Genomic DNA, 24,608 nt, shown 5'->3' with positions numbered 1-24,608 from the left:
AGTATTCAATTCAAGCTGAATTGTCATTCAACCGTACATGGATACCCATGAATACAGCCAAACAAAAAAGCATTGCTCTGGAGTCAAGGTACAAAATACAGCACCAAGACCACGTACAAGGTAGTAAGCACAAATGACATCATAGTCAAGCAAAGAGTCCAAACTCATGCCATCAATCTGCAGTTGAACACAATAGAGCTAGTCTGCCCAGTGAACACTGGGGGAGTTGGGCAGTACCGATTCCAGTCTGGACACCGCGCCACACCACCCTCGGTGAAGCACTCCGGCTCGGGTGCCTCTCTCGAGCGACACCGCAGCTTCGGGCCTAGTCCTCGCATGTAGAAGATAGCAAGAAGATATAAAATCCAAGTAAAATACAACCACCCAAAAATATGTATATAATCCAGACCCTTCAGTCCATTGAAATGTTTAATCAGCCACAATAGAGCTTGGCCTCTGCTCAGTGCACACTGTGTTCAGTTCTGGTCACCTCATTAGAATGGGAGCTTCAGAGAGGGTACAGAGGAGATTTACCAGGATGCTTAGCATGTTTAAGGAGAAGAGGTTGAGCGAGACGGAGCTTTTTTCTTTGGAGCAAAGGAGGATGAGAAGTGATTTGACAGTATTTATAAGATAATAAGTAGCCTAGCCAGCGCCATTTCCTCAGGGCAGAAATGGTTAATGTGGCATAATTTTAAGGTGATTCCAGGAAAACGTAGGGGGCACGTCAGAGTTGAGATTTTTACACTCTGGTGGGTGCATGGAACACGCTGCCAGGAATGGTGTAGAAGCAGATACATTAGGGACACTTAAGACAGGAACATGAAGGACAGAAAAGTGGCGGGCTACGTGGGAGTGAAGGGTTAGATTGATTTTAGAGTAGGTTAAAAGGGCAGCACAACATCATGGGTTGAAGAACCTGTATTATGCTGTACTGGTCTCTGTTCTATATCCAAAGTTCTGCAATATTGCTATAACTGGGCTGAATGCTTTGTATTCTTAATTACTGATTCTCCCCTTTAATCCACTTGACAAAAAGACAGCCTCAGAGACTGGGATTCTATCTGCCCTGTTAGATGAGGATAACATCCCTTCACAACAGAATTCTACTGTGGTAATCACGTCCACCACCAAAAATGGTTCACCTATGTCCTGTAGCTGAATGAGAAATATTGCCAAGCTCACTGTACAAATTGCTGTATGTCTAAGTTAATTGTTCGGCATCATTCCAAGAATTGTAAAGTGGAAGATTATTCCCCCCCCCCCCCCAGCCCGTCACTGGGTTTAGGGAAGGGAATGGAATTTTGAAACTGGTACAGTGAGGGACACTAATCAGTACTAAATTCAAGGACATTGCTCTTATCCCTTCTCTTCCCTACCTCCTCAGCTTCAGCCGTCCTCCTTTATCAAGTGTCAAACTTCAAAGGTGAAATGTTACCTTGATTCAGTTCTGTGTCTGCTGACCCTTTAATATATTGCACGTTTCATTTTCTCAGAGTTCAATTCAGATTGTGGTGTGTATAGTGACTGGTAACCGTGATGACCTTTACCACGCCATTAAGAAATTGTGTTGTGTACAATCACCAGTGTCCTCGCAGGTAAGAGTTCAACTTGTGAATGGGAGGGAGACATTTATTCTAATCCCAGAGGTGTATTCTTATTGCTGTCATCGGCATTCTATTAGCATTGTAGCAGTGAGAATATACGAAAGGTGCTCCATTTAGTAAATTGTATTGGACATGAAGGGCACATAAAAATTGCAAAGCTGTCTCTCTACCCTTTCCTCTACCGAAGGAAGTGTAACTTGCTTCTTCCCTCCACTAACCTTGGGCAAGGTGTAGCACCTGCTTAGCGCCCCCCCTCCCCCCGCCCCAATCAGAGTTGCATGAAGCCATGGAAGCAGGTGGCAGAAGGTCGTATGAGCAGCTGGTGCGTATCTCAAGTCCCGGTTATGCGACCACTGACACCAGTCACACAATCTCTGTAGAGTATTGATAATGGCTGGAGTCACCCGTCTTGTAAAGACACTGCCCAGAAGGAGGCAATAGTAAACCGCTTCTGTATAAAAATTTGCCAAGAACAATCATGGTAATGGAAAGACTGTGATCACCAACATCATACAACACGACACATGATGATGCTACCCTTCCCATCGAAAGACAGTGTTCTGGAATCAGTGTTGAGCCATTGTTGCTCAAAGGAGAAAGAGCCTGGGATATTCAGTTAGGTCTCAGTTGCTCTCCGCCATAACCCTGTTTAGCTGCTGTGATTCCATAGCCCGTTTAGTGGGATTAAAACCAGAGCATATGTGATATAGAAGTGGCATCATCATGGCAGTAGACTACTTTCCTCCATCTGCAAGTAGATTGGGGGACCGCTATGTCGAGCACCTTCACTCCATCTGCGGGGCCATATACTACATCCGGTGCTCCTGATGTACATCAGTGAAACCCAATGTCGATTGGGGGACCGCTTTGTCGAGCACCTTTGCTCCATGCGCAAAGAGCAGGATTTCCTGGTGGCCAACCATTTTAATTGCAATCCTCATTCTGACATGTTTGTCCATGGCCACCTCTACTGCTACGATGAGGAGGCTCGCGGGTTGGAGGAGCAACACCTTGTTTCCCACCTGGATAGCCTCCAACCATAAGTATACATTTCTCCAGCTTCCTGTAATTCTTCCCCCTTCCCTTCCTCTTCTTCCATTTCCCCACTCTGGCTCATTATCTTGTCTCCTCACCTGCCTATCACCTACCCCACCCTCTTTGTGCCCCTCCTGTCAGAAACGAGCCACGCTCCCGAATAATGGCTTCAAGACAAATTCAAGGAAACAAAGTTTATTAACAGTTCTGCAGAGCTGGGCCCCTTCAGAGAAGGGAACCCTGAACCTTACAGGGCAGCAGGTTTTATCCTTCTTCCTTACCCCTCCCCTCCCTGACTCGGGAGGTACACAGTGTTTTCCCATTCCATATTTGGGTTTTTTTTTTACACGTTTCTGTAAAACAATAGTCCATATCTCAGGACTTCAATGATTCCACAAACAGTTAATTTTGTCAAGGCTTCTGCATTCATAATTAGATCACACTTGTTTACAGACTTTAACCCAGACATAATTAAATCACAGTTGTCCCTAGACATAATTAAATCACATTTGTCCTTTGACTTTAACCCGAAACTGTCAGAAACGCACATCTTAATTTTGAATCTTACAATACCGCCCTTTTTCTTTTTAAGATGTGCGTTTCAGCTAGCATTCTCTCACTCCCAGGGGGCCCACCACCCTTTTTCTTTAATAGCATAAGTTTTAGCTCGTTTGTCCCATGATGGGGTATCGCTACTGCCTGGAGCTGGAATATACTGCGCCTGATCAGTGTTCGTATACAAGGAATCAAACACGGTAAAAGTAAGAGAATCATTAGACCCCCGCCTGCTACTAGGAGAGCGGTGCGCCACCAACTACCTCCCAGTAGCCCGTCTAGCCAACTCATGTTCTCCAGGGATCTCCAGGTTTGTACTGGCACGTGGGCCAGTTTCTGAATTTTGTCGGATATTTTTAACACGGCCTTTCCACTGTCGTCTATCTTAAGGCAACAGTTTGTAAGATTGAACTTCCCACATACCCCGCCTTCAGAGGCCAATAGGTAATCCACAGCCAGCCTGTTCTGGTATATTGCTGTTCGCATCTGGCTCTGCTGTTTTGCCAACAGCTCCAATGCCAGTGCCGTTTGATTGGTTATCACTTCCACCACCGCCTGCAGTCTAATAATTCGGTTTAACATGTAGACAGGAGTGCGATACCCCCACGACCCATCCTGGGCCCAGGTCGCTGGCCCATAGTATTCAATGATGCGAGCCGGTGGCCACTCATCACCCCACTCGCCCACCTTTATCTCCCGTGTTTCTCTCCTTAATGAATCGAACAGCTTAATTCCCAGCTTCCAGTCACCCTCCTGAGGCAGGAGGAAGAACTCCGGTCTTATGAGACCCAGGAAGCAAACACCCGCCCAGTCCCATGGTAGTTTGGTATACGCCTGATTACCGCAGATCCAGAATAACCCCTCCGGGGCAAATCCTCCTTTCTTTGCTTCCTTCCATACTTCCCTGACCCTGGGGACCCCTTCGTACGGATTCGTTCCGCTGCACTTCCAGAATTTAGAGCCGTTTCCTATGGCCTCGCAACTGCCATTCGGTTCTCTGGTTATGTACCATGCTGGCTCCTCTGGCCACCAGGTAACATTACCTTCCCTCTTTGCTAATTTAATGCTTCGGCAGGGACTTTCTCCCACCTTTACTTTCCCCTTTCTTTCAACACATACTTGTCCCTCTGGGTAATTGGTCAATTTCCACCTTTGCTTCTTCCGGTCTGGGACATTTGTCCAATTGTGCGCAAGCAATTCCCACACACTCAAGCTCTCACCCCTCCACGGCCACTGTTCACTCATGTGCGGTCCTCCACAGACCCAACAACCACTCACATTTAGGCTCGTGGCAATCCGAGTCGCTAAGTCTATAAAGAGGTTCTCTTTAACATCGGGGAGGACTATATCTCTCTCTATCTCCTGATATATAGACGGGTCCGTGGAGACCACTGCTGCCTTCCTTTGCTCGCGCTCTTCCGCCTCCTTTTTCTTCTCATCCTGTATTATAATCTCCTTTACCTTATCTGCATGTTCCTTAACCAGTGTAGATGGGATGTCCCACTGCCCTCCCTTGTTTATACACAACCACCGGTCTTTCCTGGGACAGCTGAGACTTCTCATGGTCCCCCCCTGTCCCATGTATCCTTTATTATAGACTTGGTAATAAGGTTTACTATTCTCCCAACATGTTTCTCTCTTGCTTAAATCATAGCATCGATCATTTACATGCGAGTGGGACACAAATGATCCTGGGAACACCCTCTGCCCCACTCGTACCACGGATCTGCACTTGTCACATTTCCCTTCAATTTCCCCGACATATAGAATCAAATATATTACAGTCAATAATGTTACAGTCCACATAGAGTTCATTTTTGCTGCCTTTTCAGCCTCATCACCAACGGTTCTTCACCGGGAACACAGGTCCACTCAGTGTGGCTTTTGGGCTTCACCGGTCCTTTTACCCTGGATGCGTGTGTCCACCCTTTTTCTTTTGTCCGTACAGCTGCCTCTGTTGTTAGCAGGACCTGGAAAGGGCCTTCCCACTGTGGCTGTAACTTCTCCGGCTTCCAGGTCCTTACCAGAACCCAATCTCCAGGCACGATCTGATGTAAAGCAAAATCGAGCAGCGGAGTCTGGGCCAAGAGACCCTTTTTCCGCAGTTCTGCAAAGGAACGGGACTGTGCCAGTAAATAGTCCCTTACAAAGATATCACCCCCCTGTAGCGTGGGATACCCTTCCACCTTATTCCAATACGGGAGTCCGAACAACATCTCATTTGGGGATATTCCTATGTCCTTGCGGGGCGCTGTTCCTATTCTTAAAAGGGCAATAGGGAGACACTTAGTCCATGGTAGTTTGGTTTCTAACATCAACTTGGTCAGTTGTGCCTTTAGGGTGCTGTTCATTTGTTCTACTCTTCCCGAACTCTGGGGATGCCACGGGGTATGGTACTTCCATTCGATATCAAGTGCATCGCAAATTAACTGGTGCGTATCTCCTTCTTGGTACGTGGTAGTGACATTCCCGTTATTCCAGCTATCCTTTCTGGGGTAATGCATTGCTGTCCTTTACTGACCCGGTGTCCCAGATACCTTACTTCCTTTTCTACAAATTGTAACTTTTTCTTTGAGACCCGTAGCCCCTGCTTCCCCAGGAAGTTCAGTAGTCTGATGGTGTCTTCCTGCACCCCTTCCTGTGTTGGCCCGGATAGTAATAGATCGTCCACATACTGTAGCAGTTGGCTCTCTGGAGCACATTGGAATTCTGCTAGTACTTGCTCCAAGACCTGCCCAAATAGGTTAGGTGATTCGGTGAACCCCTGTGGCAGGACCGTCCACCGGAGTTGTCTTTTCCGCCCCGTCGTAGGATTTTCCCATTCGAACGCAAACATGTCACGACTGCTCTCTTCTAGCGGGCAACTCCAGAAGGCATCTTTTAGATCTATTACACTGAACCATTCATGGTCAGGGGAGATCTTACTCATCAGTGTGTAAGGGTTGGGCACTACCGGGTATCGGGTCTGGACAACTGCATTTAGACCCCGCAGGTCTTGTACCATCCGATAAGTCCCATCTGGCTTGCGCACCGGGAGTATTGGGGTATTATACGGTGACATACATTCCTCCAGTAGTCCGTCAGCGATCAGTCCTTCAATCACCGGCTGCAGCCCTTTTCTTCCCTCCATCGCGATGGGATACTGCTTCCTCCTCACTGGGCAACCATCCGGTAGCAAGGTGATCTGTAAAGGGCTGATGTTCAATCCTCCCCTGTTTCCCTCTCTATACCATACCTCGGGTCTATTTTCTGATCATCCTCTTCTTTTAATGCGAATAATTTTACTATTATTTCTCCATTGCTTGGCACGGTTCCAATACCCAATTGAACTTGCAGATCCCTTCCTAATAGGTTAAACCCCGCCGAGGGTAGCAGGAGAAGGTCTTGCCTTGTTGCCCTATCTTCATATCCGACTTCCACGTTGTCCACAATGGGCACTTGTATTGTCTTTCCTCCGATACCGGATACCCCCATTACTTTTGTTCCTGTCCGGGCGCCGGGGGGTATCTGGATTACGCTAGATCTTTCGGCACCCGAATCTACCATAAAAGTTGTATCTGACCCTTGGGGACCTAATTTCAGATTTACCAGGGGTTCCTGTCGATAGTTTCTTTTCCCCAAGGGTAGGAACCCCCGACCCCCCTAGTCTTCGTCTTCCATCATGGCATACGAGCGCACCTCCCGTCGGTATTTGGGGCACTCGCGCCTGAAGTGTCCCTCCTCGTTGCAGTGAAAACATCTAGAGATCCTCTTGGGTTCCCTACTTCGGTCTTGGCTACCGCTTCGTCCCGGCCAGGGTTCTCCTTTCTCTTTTGTCTGCGGTCACCTGTTGGACCGTCTGGACCATTATCCTGACTGCTTTCTTTTGTTTCTCCTCGTCTCTTCTAACAAAGACCTTCTGTGCCTCACGGAGTAATTCACTCAAGGGCTTGCTATTCCAATCTTCTATTTTCTCCAACTTTTTCCTAATGTCTGGCCAGGCTTTAGACACAAACTCCACTCGTATTAACTGTTGTCCCACCTCTTTCTCTGGGTCTACCCCGGCATATTGTTGCATATTTTTCCGAATCCTATCCAGGAAATCGGTCGGGGTCTCATCGGGGTTCTGGTGGTTCCTGAAGGCTTTGGTGAAATTGTGTCCTTTGGGGACCGCCTGCCTTATCCCCTTTATCAGGAATTCTCGCATATCCCTCATATTTTTCCGGCCCCCCTCCGTTTGCTTATCCCAGCCTGGGTCCACAAGAGGGAATTTCTGTTGCGGCTCTGCTTCGTTTGGCCTTTCCTTTTCCCACGTTACTATGGTCGCCTGTCTTATCATTTGTCTTTCTTGGGTGGAAAACAAGGTTCCCATAATTTAGTACATTTCATCCCAGGTATAAATGTTGGGTCCTAAGAATTGATCCAACTGTTCGGCCAGGCCCATGGGGTCTTCTAATAGGCCTTTCATTTCCTTTTTAAAATTCCGTACCTCAGCGCTAGACAGGGGAACATTAACATACCCCGTCCCTCCAATTGCTCCTCCCATAGGCACTTCTCTCAGAGGATATAGTCTGGCGGTCTGTTCGACTTCCTCTTTGTGATTTTTAGCTGTTTGTGACCTGGTTTGCACCCTTCTAGCTTCTACACCCTGCGGTTTTGCACGCTCCGTTCCCTCTTCACCCTGGTCTGCATTTTCTCCAGCTGCCGCTGCCGATTCATTTTCACTTTCCCTTGCCTCAAGGACATCGATTTGCGGAGCGGTAGGGGGCACCTATGGGGGCGGCAGGTGGTTGAGCACCTCCCATGTATTCTTTTTCTGTCCCCCTTCATTTATCATTTTCAATTTATAACTATTTGTCGTTGGTAACCAGCATAGGGCATAATCACTTTCTTCGGGTTTAACGTTAGGTTTTGAATTCACGTGCAGATTAAGGGCTTGTTGTACCCAATCCTCGCTAGACCCGAACTTAGGCCACCACACAGCCGACCTTTGGATCGGCTGGCGGGACCAGAATTCACAGTACTGTATCATCTTTTTCTTTGACTTCCCTTTTCGCCTCCCGTAATCCCAATTTTCTAGCATCCGTCCCAACGGACTATCAGGGGGTACCCCGGCATATTTTTCATCATTGGCGCCTGGATTTCCTTTACCCTTGTCTCTCTTAGACCCCTTATTCCCCATCTCGAGGACTTGCCCGGTTCCAATCCATCCGCAGGCACCCCGTAATTCCACAATTCTCGTGCACTACGTCTCTGCAGGAATTTAATTTGAATGTGACCCACCTAGCTCGGTCACTCCTGTCCAATTCCGGAACCTGTATTACCGCGATCGCCCAGGAATTCACCTGCAGGCACCCCGCAGTTCCACGATTCTCGTGCACTACGTCTCTACAGGAGAAATCACCTGCAGGAACCCCGCAGTTCCACGATTCTTGTGCACTACGTCTCTACAGGAGAAATCACCTGCAGGAACCCCGCAGTTCCACGATTCTCGTGCACTACGTCTCTACAGGAGAAATCACCTGCAGGAACCCCGCAGTTCCACAATTCTCGTGCACTACGTCTCTACAGGAATTTAATTTCTTACCTGGGTCCTGTGCACAGAAATTACTCGATCGCTCACTGTCTCAACTGCCTCGACAACCCCTCTTTGTTTCCTTGAGTTCGCCGGATATCACTCGCTCAAGCCGCGCGGGGCGACAAGCAAGGAATCAGGGACTGCCGAACTCGGCAGGGTGCACCTTCTCCGATGTCCTTCCTTGCCCCCCTCACGGCCGGAGTGTGGATCCCGGACGAGCGCCCCAAGTTGTCAGAAACGAGCCACGCTCCCGAATAATGGCTTCAAGACAAATTCAAGGAAACAAAGTTTATTAACAGTTCTGCAGAGCTGGGCCCCTTCAGAGAAGGGAACCCTGAACCTTACAGGGCAGCAGGTTTTATCCTTCTTCCTTACCACCCCTCCTCCCTGACTCGGGAGGTACACAGTGTTTTCCCATTCCATATTTGGGTTTTTTTTTACACGTTTCTGTAAAACAATTGTCCATATCTCAGGACTTCAGTGATTCCACAAACAGTTAATTTTGTCAAGGCTTCTGCATTCATAATTAGATCACACTCGTTTACAGACTTTAACCCAGACATAATTAAATCACATTTGTCCTTTGACTTTAACCCGGACCTGTCAGAAACGCACATCTTAATTTTGAATCTTACACCTCCCATGGTCCTTTCTCCCTTCATGAAGGGTCTGGACCCAAATTGTTGACTGTTTATTCATTGCCATAGATGGTGCCTGACCTACCAAGTTCCTCCAGCGTTTTGTGTATGTTGCTTTGCATTTCCAGCATCAGCAGATTTTCTCAAGTTTGTGTTTCCTATTCTCTACAATCAGATTCCTTCATCAGCCCTTTTCCTTTTCCACATCCCACCTCCTAGATTCTTACCTCTACCCACCACCACCTCCCCCCAAACCTGGCTTCACCTATCACCTTCTAGCTGGTCCTCCTTTCCTTTTCTTCCCCCGCACCCATTCCTTTCCTGGCCTGCTGAAGAGCCTTGGCTCTTGACTGTTTATTAATTTTCATAGATGGTGCCTGGCCTGCTGAGTTCTCCAGTAGTTTGTACATGTTCCTGAAATGCTGCTTTGGTCAATTGTGGTTTCCGAAAGATACTCTCCTTCATTTGCCTATAATCATTGGGAGCCAAAGGGCCTGTTTCGGTCACTGATTTCTCTGCTCCATTCTATTCAATGTTGTTTGTGATTGCTGTTCCCTCTAAGCTGCATGGGTGTGCAGCTGCGTAGTAACTGAAATGCTCCCATGCGCATAGCCTTTGCTGCCGCACAGCTTGAATTGGACGCAGCTAGAATAAGTGAAACATAGAAGTTTTTTTTTGTATTATTTCATTATACCCCTTAACTAATGAATAAAATCAAAAGTGTTTTTTTTTCCTATTTTCATTCTAAGTGTTTGTAGTAAGCTTAATACAAAAAATTAACGCTGCAGTTTTCAGGCAGAATGATAAAAAAGAAAAAGACTCCTGCTCAGAGCAATGGTTGGTCCACGCAGCCGTAAAAGAAGTTAGAGAGAATGTTGTGTGTCATACAGAGGTTATAATTTTGCACAGTTCTCCAACTGGGACCTCACAAAGGTAATGTCTAAATTTAAAGCAGCTTTGCGGATTTTTGCATTTCATTGCTCTAGATTTGGAGCCTGCGTGTTTTGTTCTTATACTGCATATTGTTCCCAACTAGGGATTTTACCTTTGTGATTTGTGATTCTGTTTCCAGTATTTGTGCCTCTAGCTTCCTTTATGAAACAAATGGCTTTGTCACTTGGGACATATACAAAGGCTGGAGTTTGTAATGTGCAATCTTCCTTTTGTTTCTGCCATTTCCTCTGCCTTCTCCACTGTTCCACTGAAGCCCCCTAGGCCTGAGTCGACATAGTAGTAGTACAACACTGGGTCAAGGGTGTATCTTATTTTTTGATTGAACCCTTTATAACCTTCTATTCTGAGCTGAATTCAATAACTTTACACTGTAGTTCTGTTTATTTCCAGTAATCTTTCAATTCTCAACTTTCAATAGTTATTACCATGCAACCATCAAGCTCCTGAACCAGTGTGGATAACTTCGCTCACCTCAAAGCTGAAATGACTCCACAACCAGCAGACTCTACAGCTCATGTCCTCAGGATTAGTTATTTATTTTTATTTGCACAATTACTTTTTTTGCGTTCATTGGTTATTTATCAGTCTGTTTTTGGATAACATTTCATGAAAATGCCTGCAGAAAATTAATCTCAAGGTAGTATATGGTGACATATTGCATACACACTTTAATAAGCTTGCTTTGACTCACTTTCTCTTCCTCCAAGCCCATTAAGTTTCCACTCTTTTCCCCTTTGCCTTGCACTATCAATTCCAGTTATTTAGAGTTCCACCCAGACAAGCAAGACCTCATATTCCATCTGGGTAGCCTCCAACCTGATGGCATGGGCATCAGTTTCTCTAAGTTACTGTAATTTTTCCCTCTTCCCCTTCCCTCATCTTCCACTCCCCGCTCTTGCTCCCCGCTTGCCTTTCTTCTCTTCATCTGCTTATCACCTCCTCCATCCCTTCCTCCTGTGGTCCACTGTCCTCTACTTTTACCTTTTCCTCCTAACACCTCCCAGCTGATTAATTTATACCCTTCCCAAAAGCACTTTCTCTCTCACCTGGTCTTGCCTATCATCTGCCACCCCCACTGTATTCTGGCTTCTTCCCCATTTCTTATCAGTCCTGATGAAGGAATTTGGCCCAAAGTGTCGACTGTTCATTTCCTTCTTGACCAGATGAGGTCCTCCAGCATTTTGCTTGTGTTGCTTGCTTGAGATTTCAACATCTGCAGAATCTCTTGGGTTCATAAACCCTCCCTTTTGTTCTTCCTTCCAGAATTCCTGCCACAAATCTCAAAACGGTCAAATCTCTTCTTTCTTCCAGGTTTAATGAGGGATCAGTATCCTGAAACATTAACACTTGTGTCTCAGATCCTGAATAAATTGCTGTGTATGTTCTACTTTTACTCAAGATTAGCACCATCTGCAGAACTTTATTGATGTCGAAGTTTGGTTTCTTTGTACTATTGATTAGATAATCAATTGTTGTATTGGAAGGACCTATGGACATATGAGTATATCCAGTACTTGATCGTGTTCTTCCTATTGAAAGGAGATTAAGAGGGGGTGAGGCTGTGGTAGGGGCTAAGAATAAAGGGAGTAATTAATTTAACTAAAATGTTTATCTGATGGCCCGGACAGTAGGTGCGATTGAGTGTTGTGAAGGGTGTGGGTAATTTTACAGTAAATAAGAAACTATTAACCAATGACTGTTCATGGATTTCTTTATTTTACTCTTTAATCGATGTACAGGTATTCCAAAGTTGGTCTCCCCTCAATGACTCTACATACACCTCTTGCTGTCTCAAGAAATCAAGCCAGCATAATCAGTGACCCCTCCCACCCCAGTCATTGTCTCTCCTCCTCCCCCCTCCCTCCCTCAGGCAGAAGATACAAAAACCAGAAAGCATGTACTAACAGATCGAGGACAGCTTTAATTCTGCTTTCATTAGTCTTGAACAGACCACTTGTACGTTAAAAGATGAACCTATTTCCTTGTCTACCTCTTGCACTGGTGTGACCCTTTTACTTTGGTTGTCCACCTGCACCGCCCTCTCTCTGTAGCTGCTACACTCTATACTCAGTGTCCACTTTATTAGGTGCACCTGGTCACTAATCACCCAGTCATGTGGCAGCATCTCGTACATAAAAGCATGCAGACGTGGTCAAGAGGTTTAGTTGTTCAGACCAAACATCAGAATGGGGGAAGAAACATGATTGTGATTTTGACCATGGAATGAATGATTGGTGGTGCTAGATGGGTTGGTTTGAGTACCTCAGAACAGCTGATTTCTTGGGATTTTCATGCAACTTGTAGAGAATTTCTGTGAAAAACAAAATACATCCAGTGAGCAGCAGTTAAGTGGACAGAAACTCCTTGTTAATGAGGGAAGTCAAAGGAGAATGGTCAGAGAATGGCCAGACTGGTTCAAACTGACAGGAAGGTGACAGTAACTCAAATAACCACATTACAACAGTGGTGTGCAGAAGAGCATCTCTGAAGGCACAACACATTGAACCTTGAAGTGGATGGGCTATAGCAGCAGAAGACCATGAACATAAACTCAGTGACCACTTTATTAGATGCTTCCTGTACTTAATAAAGTGGCCACTGAGTGTATTCTGCATTGATTTTTGCTATCTCGATGTATTTGTGTATGGTGTGATCTGTGTGGATAGCATGTAGATCAAAAACTTTTCAATATCTCGGTACCAGTGACAATAATAGAACAATACCATTACATTGACTAAATATGTACTATTTTTATTTTCTTGCTAGGTGATTAATGTGAGAACGCTCTCTCAGACGGCACGAATGCGAAGCATCTGTCACAAGATCCTGCTGCAGATCAACTCCAAACTAGGTGGAGAGCTCTGGGGTGTGGACATACCTCTGGTGAGTGCAGGGTTAGGCACCAAAGGCATTCTTGTGTATTCTGGTAAAGGTGTTGCTGTGCTGTAGGACCACCTCTGCCAACAATACAGTGATTGACACACACCACTTGTTGTGGAGTAGAACAGGAATACTCAGTTAGTCTGAGGGAGCAGGACATGTCATCTTAGTCTTTCATGAGATGCCTTATCCAGAGTATTTCAAAAATCTACATACATTACATCAGGATTATCTGTTAACACCTCAAAATAAAACTAATAAACGAGACTTTTTGAAATCCACGTAATTTTTTATTCTGTACTTTTCTGGATGATTTTTCTTCTCTTGTATAGCTCGTGTAAGGCTTACATCAGCTATCCACTCATGCTCTGTCACCTACATCTTTTTTTCCAATGAATAATTAAGTTTGTATTACAAAGCCTCTACTCTTTATTTTTAACAACAAGGATAAAATCCATTGTGAGCAAAGGTTTCATCCCCTTTGAGGTTTTCTACTCCATATGAGCTCCTTTCATTACTTACCCTGCCAGATCCTGATTCCATATAACCATATAACAATCACAGCACGGAAACAGGCCATTCCGGCCCTCCTAGTCCGCGCCGAACTCTTAATCTCACCTAGTCCCACATACCCGCACTCAGCCCATAACCCTCCACTCCTTTCCTATCCATATACCTATCCAATTTTACCTTAAATGACACAACTGAACTGGCCTCTACTACTTCTACAGGAAGCTCATTCCACACAGCTATCACTCTCTGAGTAAAGAAATACCCCCTCGTGTTTCCCTTAAACTTTTGCCCCCTAACTCTCAAATCATGTCCTCTCGTTTGAATCTCCCCTACTCTCAATGGAAACAGCCTATTCACGTCAACTCTATCTATCCCTCTCAACATTTTAAATACCTCGATCAAATCCCCCCTCAACCTTCTACGCTCCAATGAATAGAGACCTAACTTGTTCAACCTTTCTCTGTAACTTAAGTGCTGAAACCCAGGTAACATCCTAGTAAATCGTCTCTGCACTCTCTCTAATTTATTGATATCTTTCCTATAATTCGGTGACCAGAACTGTACACAATATTCCAAATTTGGCCTTACCAATGCCTTGTACAATTTTAACATTACATCCCAACTTCTGTACTCAATGCTCTGATTTATAAAGGCCAACGTTCCAAAAGCCTTCTTCACCACCCTATCTACATGAGACTCCACCTTCAGGGAACTATGCACTGTTATTCCTAGATCTCTCTGTTCCACTGCATTCCTCAATGCCCTACCATTTACCCTGTATGTTCTATTTGGATTATTCCTGCCAAAATGTAGAACCTCACACTTCTCAGCATTAAACTCCATCTGCCAACGTTCAGCCCATTCTTCTAACCGGCATAAATCTCCCTGCAAGCTTTGAAAACCCACCTCATTATCCACAACACCTCCTACCTTAGTATCATCAGCATACTTACTAATCCAATTTACCACCCCATCATCCAGATCATTTATGTATATTACAAACAACATTGGGCCCAAAACAGATCCCTGAGGCACCCCGCTAGTCACCGGCCTCCATCCCGATAAACAATTATCCACCACTACTCTCTGGCATCTCCCATCTAGCCACTGTTGAATCCATTTTATTACTCCAGCATTAATACCTAACGACTGAACCTTCTTAACTAACCTTCCATGTGGAACTTTGTCAAAGGCCTTGCTGAAGTCCATATAGACTACATCCACTGCCTTACCCTCGTCAACATTCCTCGTAACTACTTCAAAAAATTCAATAAGGTTTGTCAAACATGACCTTCCATGCACAAATCCATGCTGGCTACTCCTAATCAGATCCTGTCTATCCAGATAATTATAAATACTATCTCTAAGAATACTTTCCATTAATTTACCCACCACTGATGTCAAACTGACAGGTCTATAATTGCCAGGCTTACTTCTAGAACCCTTTTTAAACAATGGAACCACATGAGCAATACGCCAATCCTCCGGCACAATCCCTGTTTCTAATGACATCTGAAAGATCTCCGTCAGAGCTCCTGCTATCTCTACACAAACTTCCCTCAAGGTCCTGGGGAATATCCGGTCAGGACCCGGAGATTTATCCACTTTTAAATTTCTTAAAAGCGCCAGTACTTCCACCTCTTTAATTGTCATAGGTTCCATAACTTCCTTACTTGTTTCCCACACCTTACACCATTCAATATCCTTCTCCTTAGTGAATACCGAAGAGAAGAAATCGTTCAAAATCTCTCCCATCTCCCTCGGCTCCACACATAGCTGACCACCCTGATTCTCTAAGGGACCAATTTTATCCCTCACTATCCTCTTGCTTTTAATATAACTGTAGAAGCCTTTCGGATTTACTTCCACCTTATTTGCCAAACCAAACTCGTAACTTCTTTTAGCTTTTCTAATCTCTTTCTTAAGTTTCCTTTTACATTCTTTATATTCCTCGAGCAATTCCTTTACTCCATGCTGCCTATATCTATTGTAGACATCCCTCTTTTTTCGAACCAAGTTTCTAATATCCCTTGAAAACCATGGCGCTTTCAAACCTTTAACCTTTCCTTTCAACCGAACAGGAACATAAAGATTCTGTACCCTCATAATTTCACCCTTAAATGACCTCCATTTCTCTATTACATCCTTCCCATAAAACAACTTGACCCATTCCACTCTCTCTAAATCCCTGCGCATCTCCTCAAAGTTAGCCTTTCTCCAATCAAAAATCTCAACTCTAGGTCCAGTCCTGTCCTTCTCCATAATTATATTGAAGCTAATGCTATTGTGATCACTGGACCCGAAGTGCTCCCCAACACATACATCTGTCAGCTGACCTATCGCATTCCCTAACAGGAGATCCAACACTGCCCCATCTCTAGTCGGTACTTCTATGTATTGTTGCAAAAAGCTATCCTGCACACATTTCACAAACTCTAAACCATCCAGCCCTTTTACAGAATGAGCTTCCCAATCTATGTGTGGAAAATTAAAATCTCCCACAATCACCACCTTGTGTTTACTACAAATATCTGCTATCTCCTTACACATTTGCTCTTCCAACTCACGCTCCCCATTAGGTGGCCTATAATACACTCCTATCAGTGTTACTACACCTTTCCCATTCCTCAATTCCACCCAAATAGCCTCCCTAGAGGAGCTCTGTAATCTATCCTTCCAAAGCACCGCCATAAGATTTTCTCGGACAAGCAATGCAACACCTCCTCCTCTGGCCCCTCCTACTCTATCACACCTGAAGCAACTAAATCCAGGAATATTTAGTTGCCAATCACACTCATTCACTTACTCATTGTACATTAAAACCTACAGTGAAATGCATCATTTGCATTGACAACCTACACAATCTAACGATGGGCTGGGGACAGCCTGCATGTGTCATCATAGCGTGTCCACAGTGCTCAGCAGAGCAACAACAAAACAAGCCCCATTCCCACCCACCCACTCACACACTTACAGCAGACATTCCTGCACTCCCAGACAGTCTGCCTCCAGCAGACTCAGATATCACTCCTCCAATTTTAAGCCAAGCTGACTTGGGAGGGGAGGAGTATGCAATTGGTGAAGCCAGGTGAAGGAGAATGTGGAGGAGGGGTCGTTAAAATGAGAAGCTGGGAGATCAATGTGAGAGATAAAGGGCTGTAGGTGGAGGAATCTTAATGGAGAGGAGAGTGGGCTGTGGAAAGAATGGTACCAGAGGAAGGTGATGGACAGGTGAGGAGAAGAGAAGGGGTGACAACGTAGAGAATAGAAAGAGGGGGAGGGGGGAAATCGATGTTCGTGCCATTATTTTGGAGGCTTCACAGATGCAATATGAGGTGTTACTCTTCCAGCCTGAGTTTGGGCTCATCGTGGCAGTAGGACCGATGTGTTGGAAAGGGAGCAGGAATAGGAATTGAAATGGTGGCCACCAGGAAATCCTGCTTTTTGTGGCAGATGGAGAGAGGCACTTGATGGAACAAAGTGAAATCCTTCTGGCAGAGGAGAGTGGTGGATGAGCCATATCCTTATTAGCTATGTGGGATAAGTTTACAGCAAAAGAGTCTGCACTTAACCCACCCCACCATGCTACAATTAGATGCCAATCTTCAGGAACAAATTAAAACTTCGAACTACTCATGTTAGTGGTTAAACAATTAAGTTTGCATATCAGATGTCTACCTGGTAAGGGGCTTCCAATCTACTCCAGCCCCTATTTGCAGTGATAGTGAGCTTGTTGTGTAAAAGTTGGCTACTAATTTGCACACGTTACAGCTTCTAAATCAGAATCAGGTTTATTATTGCTGACATGAGTTGTGAAATTTGTTTTCCTGCAGCATTACAGTGAAATGTATTAAAATACTATAAGTTACAAAAAGAAATGTGAAAAGTAATGCAAAATAGTGAGGGGGGAGAAAAGCGACGAAACAGACTTTTAAGATCGCAAACCAGCGGGTTGCTGTTATGTCTCCCACTCGCTGTGAAGATGGGGGACACCTCTCTCTCCTTTGCCAGGGAGAGAGAGAGAGAGAGAACCTGTGGGTTGTCAAATTTGGATGAAATGCAAAGCTTTTTGGATAACTGCAAGGTCTGTGTCTTTGCTGTGGCTCAGTGATTGTACCGATGTGTGTTTATTTTTGCTGGTGGGGGGAGGGAGATTGTTGCTTGCTGCCGCTTACACACGGTAGGGGGGAGCTGGGGGGGGGAATTTGGGGTTCTCACGTTTAACTGTCGCTCATTCTTTGGGGCATTTCTGTTTTTGTGGATGTTTTGCGAAGAAAAGGCATTTCAGGATGTATATTGTATACATTTCTTTGTCATTAAACTTGACCTTTGAGTATTCACAGGTTCTGATGAAGGGGAATGAAGTGTTCCCAAAATGTTGAGTGTGCGTTTTCAGGCTCCTGGACTGCCAGCTGAATATTTGAAGAAGCCCTTGATGGTGGGAGGTTTGTGCTCTTGATGGGCTGGTTGAGTTCCCCACTTCCCTGAAGATTTTCCCAACTTGCTTGAGTCTCATTGACTGTGAAGCAGTTGAGTCAATCAGAGGAAACCTTTTAGAAATCCAGATTTGAGTTTGTTCAATGACAGAGCTGAATTGAAGAGTTGAAGTTTTGATTGCTTCTTATTTGAGCAATTAATTTAAGAACCAGCATATACTGCATTGCTATTTTGGGTTACTGTGCCTCACTCATGCCACCTCTTCAGGCTACCATCCATTTCTCTCCCATGTTTGTACTGAGAGGTCATATTGATAACCAGAGGACATAAAACCTCACTATAATCTGAAAGTGTTTCTGAGATAATTCAAAATCGTTTAATGTCATTTCCAGTATATTATGATTATTTATGTGACAAGCATGTATATAGTTAAATGACAATAAATTTGACTTGAAGTGCAAAGGAGAATGAATGAATTGTTACTCCGGATCCAATGCAGCACAAAAGACAACATTGAGATAAAGTGCACAATAATTAATATGTAAGTGCTTAAATATGTAAGATAGCATATATCCATCATGGGCACTAGCCTCCGTAGTATCCAGGACATCTTCAAGGAATGAACCATAGAACATTACAGCACAGAAACAGGCCTTTTGGCCCTTCTTGGCTGTGCCGAACTGTTTTTCTGCCTAGTCCCACTGACCTGCAACTGGACCATATCCCTCCATACACCTCTCATCCGTGTACCTGTCCAAGTTTTTCTTAAATGTTAAAAGTGAGCCTGCATTTACCACTTCATCTGGCATCTCATTCCACTCCCCCACCACTCTCTGTGTGAAGAAGCCCCCTCCCAATGTTCCCTTTAAACTTTTCCCCCTTCACCCTTAACCCATGTCCTCTGGTTTTTTTCTCCCCTAGTCTCAGTGGAAAAAGCCTGCTTGCATTCACTCTGTCTATACCCATCATAATTTTATATACCTCTATCAAATCTCCCCTCAATCTTCTATGCTCCAGGGAATAAAGTCCTAACCTATTCAACTTTTCTCTGTAACTCAGCTTCTCAAGTCCTGGTAACATCCTTGTAAACCTTCTCTGCACTCTTTCAACCTTATTAATATCCTTCCTGTAATTCAGTGACCAAAACTGCACACAATACTCCAAGTTCGACCTCACCAGTGTCTTATACAACCTCACCATAACATTCCAAGTCTTATGCTCAGTACTTTGACTTATAAAGGCCAAGGTACCAAAAGCTCTCTTTACTACCCTATCTATGATGCCACTTCTTGGAAATTTTGTATCTGTATTCCTAGATCCCTCTGTTCTACTGCACTCCTCAGTGCCCTACCATTTACCTTGTATGGTCTACCTTGGTTTTTCCTTCCAAAGTGCAATACTTCACACTTGTCTGTATTAAACTCCACCTGCCATTTTTCAGCCCATTTTTTCAGCTGGTCCAGATCCCTCTGCAAGCTTTGAAAACCTTCCTCACTGTCCATTACACCTCCAATCTTTGTATGATCAGCATTATCATCCAGATCATTGATATAGATGCCTTATAAAGGTGGCATCGTCATTAAGGACCCACATCACCCAGGACATGCCCTCTTCTCATTGTTACTGTCAGGAAGGAGCTACAGAAGCCTGAAGGCACACACTCAGTGATTCAGGAACTGCATCTTCTCCCCTGCCATCCAATTTCTGAAAGGGCATTGAACCCATGAACACTACCTCACTACTTTTTTAACTTATTTAATTTAACTACACACTCCCAGTGTGTGCTCTCCTGTTTCAAATTGTCTATCATTGTCCCTGTACCTAAGAAAACCAAGGTAGCATGCTTGAATGACTGGCACCCTGTTGCAAATATAAGCAAAAACATTGAGAGGCTGGTTAAAGACTACATCTGCAGTGTGCTACCACCCACACTGTACCTCCTACAAATTGCTTACTGATGGAACTGGTCTATCGATGATGCCATAGCCACAGCACTACACACTGTCCTCACTCACCTGGAGAAGAGGGATGCAAACATTAGAATGCTGTTCTGGGCTCCCTCATCTCTGACCCTCAGTACAGATGCCCCTCAGGGTTATGTCCTACATCCCCTCCATACTCACTTTACGCAGACAGCTCTAATCTGCTGATCAGATTCGCAGATGACCCAACGTTGATAGGCCTTATTTCTAGCAGTGACGAGACAGCCTGACAGATGAGAGGTTAACACCCTGACACAGTAATGCCAAGATAACAACGTCTTCCTCAATGTCCAAGAAACAAAAGAACGGAGACAAGATCAACATCAATGGGACTGCATTTGAGAGGGTGAGCAATTTCAGGTTCCTCGGTATATACATCACCAAATATCTCACCTGGACTGTACACACTGGCTGTGTGACAAAAAAAAACATAACAGCATCTCTTCTACCTCAGGCAATCGAAGAAATTTGGCATGAGCCTCCAAATCTTCAAGACCTTCTACAGGGGCACCATTGAGAGCATCCTGACTGACTGTATCACAGCCTGGTACGGGAACTGCATCAACTTTGGTCGCTGAGCACTGCAGAGAGTGGTACAGACAGCCCAGTGCATCTGCGGATGTGAACTTACCTCCATTGAGGACATTTATAGCAGCAGGTGCATGAAGAAGATCATCAGGGACACCAGTCACCCCAACCACAAACTGTTTCAGCTGTTTCTGTCTGGCGAACGCTACCACAGCACTAAAGCCAGAACCAACAGGCTACAGGACAGCTTCTTTCTACAAGCTTTTAGACTTATAAATTCAAATATCTGTACACTGCAAATGGAGTCATAAGATTTTTATTCCCGCATGTTGTGGGATGGATGTAAGATTTTAAAAAATGAATATCTTTTAAAATTTATATATATTTACTATAATTTAATGTTTTTCTATTATTATGTACTGCTTTATGCTGCTACTGCAAAGGCAAATTTCATAACGTGTCAGTGATGTTAAACCTGATTCTGATATACATTGTATGTCCATAAAGTGATGCTAGGTACAGTTGTGTCTGCACATAAGTGACTAAAGTAGTGGTGGCTGGGGTTACAGAGAGGTGGGTGAATGGGTGAATTCTCACAATCTTAAGACCTTGCAATGAGCTAGCTGTTCAGCTATTGAAGACAGTTCATAGTGTATTCAGTGTTGTTGGAAGTGCCATGGCCAGTCTGGACCACGCTCACAATTGGAGCGTTGGACCAGACACTGAAGGGCTAATGAATAATGACATGGGGTGTTTTAATACCTACCTGTTTTGTAACGTGTTGGCACGTGGCCTAGTGGATGAGGCATCAGGTCTAGTGATCTGAAGGTCACTGGTTCGAGCCTCAACTGAGGCAGTGCGTTGTGTCCTTGAGCAAGGCACGTAACAACAATTGCTCTGCAACGACACCAATGCCAAGTTGCTTGGGTCCTAGTGTCCTTCCCTTGGACAACATTGGTGGTGTGGAGAGGGGAAGGCTTGCAGCTTGGGCAACTGCTGGTTTCCCATACAACCCTGCCCAGGCCTGCACCCTGGAAACCTTCCAAGGCGCAAATCCATGGTCTTACGAGACTAACGGATGCTTATATAAGTTTTGTAACATTCACTTTAATGTTGTTTCCAGAGTCTCAGCTGAGATTTTATGTTCAAATCTCTGGTAGGTATTTTAGACCCTTCAGGATGGAGGGTGGGAAGCTTGAATACATGTACTTAGCCCGTTGTGGATCAAGTGATAGGCCTCTGTTCTCTGATATTAGTCACTGTGGTTACTTTGTCTAAGTTGGATGTCTAAATGACTGTTATTTCTATGTACATCTGGCCCATTTTAGAAGCAGCTGATGGTGGTAGGAGTGGATGTGTACCATGACCCCATTAGGGGAAAGCAGTCTGTTGTTGGATTTGTTGCCAGCTTAAATAAGTAAGTACCTGTTGTTGTTTTATTTCCAGTGAGATTTCATGATGTATACCAGATTCTGATTCACTGCAGTTACTCAAACAGTTTTTCTTCCTGTGCGCACATTCTAAATTGGCTCTGACCAGACCACTTTAAATCCTGAGATCCTCTGACCCTGCAGTCAGTGAAGGAAGAGCCCAGAGTTGAATGTAGATTCTCTTCCCACTCAGTTGTCAGTACAGTGGTTGTTTCATACTTTTGTCTCCCCTAATTCCTTTTCCCCTGTTGATATGCTTGTCGCGTTGTTTTGCCCCATTCCCACCTTGCTGTGTATCAGTGTGCTCACCTCGGGGCTGTATAAATTCCTCTGTGTTCTCGTGTCTCTGCCTCCCCTGTTAACATAGAATATAGAGCAGGCCCTTTGACCCTCAATGTTGTGCCAAACCAGTTCAATTAGTCGTCTAATAGCCAACTATACTAATCCCTTCTGCCTACACATTCACGTATGTACCCATCTAAGAGTCTCTTAAAAATCCCTAATGCACCTGCCTCCACCACCAACACTATCTCCGCTCAAGATCCATGAAGCGTTCTGATCTTCTCACCAGGTCTCACCTATCACCTGCCAGCTTGCACTGCTCCCCCTCTACCACCTTATTCTGGTTCTGCTCCCTTCCTTTCCAGTCCTGATGAAAAGTCTAGGCCACAGTCTCCCATCCCCAGATAGGAGAGAGGAGCAAGTGTTAACTGTATGAGAGGGAGAGTTGGTTGACTCCACAAAAAAAGATTGGGGTGGCAGAGAGGGGAAAACGGTCAACCTCCATCACCCAGGACATGCCGTCTTCTCATTGTTACTGAAGGAAGTGAAGGCACACAGAGATGCAGGAACAGTTTATTCCCCTCTGCTAGCCAATTCCTAAATGGACATTGAACACAAGAAACTATCTCACTTGTATGATTTCTGTTTTTGAACTATTTTTAATTTAACTAGTTAATAACATATGCTTATGTAATTGATTTACTTTCATTTCTATATTATCATGTATTGAATCGTGTTGCTGCCATTGTTAACAAATTTCACAACATATACTGGAGTTATTAGACCTGATTCTGATTTTAATTTCTGAAGCTCTGGAGTTTATAACCCAGAGTTTATGCAACCTTCCACCCTTGACAGAGATGTACAAGATAAGAGCCGTAGATCTAGTGGATAGCCAGTGACTTTCTCAGAGTGGAAATAGCTAAAAGGAGGGGACATAGTTTTATGGTGATTGGAGGAAAGTACAGGATGGATGTCAGAGGCAAGTTTTGTTTTACAGAGTGGTGGGTACATGGAACAAACAGCCAGAGATGCTGGTTGAGTTGGATAATTAGGGATATTTAAGAAACTCCTAAGACAGGCACATGGATTAAAGAAAAATGAAGGGCTATGTGGGAGGGAAGGGTTAGATTAATATTGGAATAGATTAAAAGATCGGTACAACATTGTGAGCCGAAGGGCCTGAACTGTTCTTTGTGTTAATCACTTCTCTCAGTAAATGTGCCCCTTAAGCTCTGCCCAGTCCCAATCAGTCTGGTGACGTTCTCCTGCATTTCCTAGAGCTCTAGTAAATCCTTAGATAGGGAGAAAAGACGTTTGTACACTATTCCGGGTGTGGTCTCACCAAGATATCCTGAGGAAGTAGACAAAGTGTTGTTAGACAATCTTCAGGTAGTCAGCATTCTTGCACTTCAGCATTGCTCTTGCTCTTCAGCAATGCCTTGCTCTTACTGAACTGTAGTAATAGATTGTAAAATAAAAACAAAATGCTAGGACTTTGCTGATAGAAAAATGCTTACATATGTAGAGACTAAATGCTAGAAAGAGCAACAGGTGTTCTGAATGTCAGGGCCTTTCATGAGAATTAAGATACTGAAAATAAAGAGCTTTGAAGATGCCGAAATGTAAACAAACACAAAGTGACCTTGAGTAAATATCAGGAGAGATTAAATGATCAATGAGATGATACAAGAGCAGATTAGGCCATTCAGCCCATCAAGTCTGCTTTGCCATTTCATCATGGCTGATCCATTTTCCCTCTCAAACCCATTCTCCTGTCTACTCTCCATAACCTTTGATGCCCAGACTAATTAGAAATCTGTCATTCACTGTGATGAAGTGCTTTAAGAGGTTAGAGAGGTCACCCCTTGCCTGAGAAGCAACTTGGATCTGTTCCAATTTGCCTACCAGGACAGGTCCACAGCAGATGCCATCACGTTGGCTCTTCACTCAATCCTGGAATATCTGGACAGCAAAGGTGCATACATCAGGATGCTCTTTATTGACTACAGCTCAGCATTCAGTACCATCGTGCCATCAAAACTAATCAACAAGCTCCAAGGCCTTGGCCTCAATAGCTCTTTCTGCAATTGAACCCTCTGTTTCCTCACTTGCAGACTCTGGTCAGTTCAGATTGGCAACAGCCTCTCCTCCCTGAACTCCATCAGCACGTGCACTCTAGGCTCTGTGCTTACCTCCCTTCTCCACTT

General features: G+C 44.5%; 1 protein-coding gene across 1 annotated transcript in view; it reads left to right on the top strand.

Annotated features, from left to right (window-relative positions):
• piwil2 (piwi-like RNA-mediated gene silencing 2) overlaps positions 1-24,608 on the top strand; it is a 142,310-nt gene that overhangs the window by 81,664 nt on the left and 36,038 nt on the right. Inside the window, exons 17-19 of the mRNA XM_073061751.1 lie at positions 1,497-1,598; positions 13,113-13,229; positions 22,015-22,103. Of these exons, the coding sequence (XP_072917852.1) occupies positions 1,497-1,598; positions 13,113-13,229; positions 22,015-22,103 (308 nt within the window). The remainder of the gene's footprint in view (positions 1-1,496; positions 1,599-13,112; positions 13,230-22,014; positions 22,104-24,608) is intronic.

The sequence above is a fragment of the Hemitrygon akajei genome, chromosome 1 (genome assembly GCF_048418815.1).
Source record: "Hemitrygon akajei chromosome 1, sHemAka1.3, whole genome shotgun sequence".
NCBI classification, from domain to species: Eukaryota; Metazoa; Chordata; class Chondrichthyes; order Myliobatiformes; family Dasyatidae; genus Hemitrygon; species Hemitrygon akajei.
This window is presented reverse-complemented; position numbering and strand designations above follow the sequence as displayed.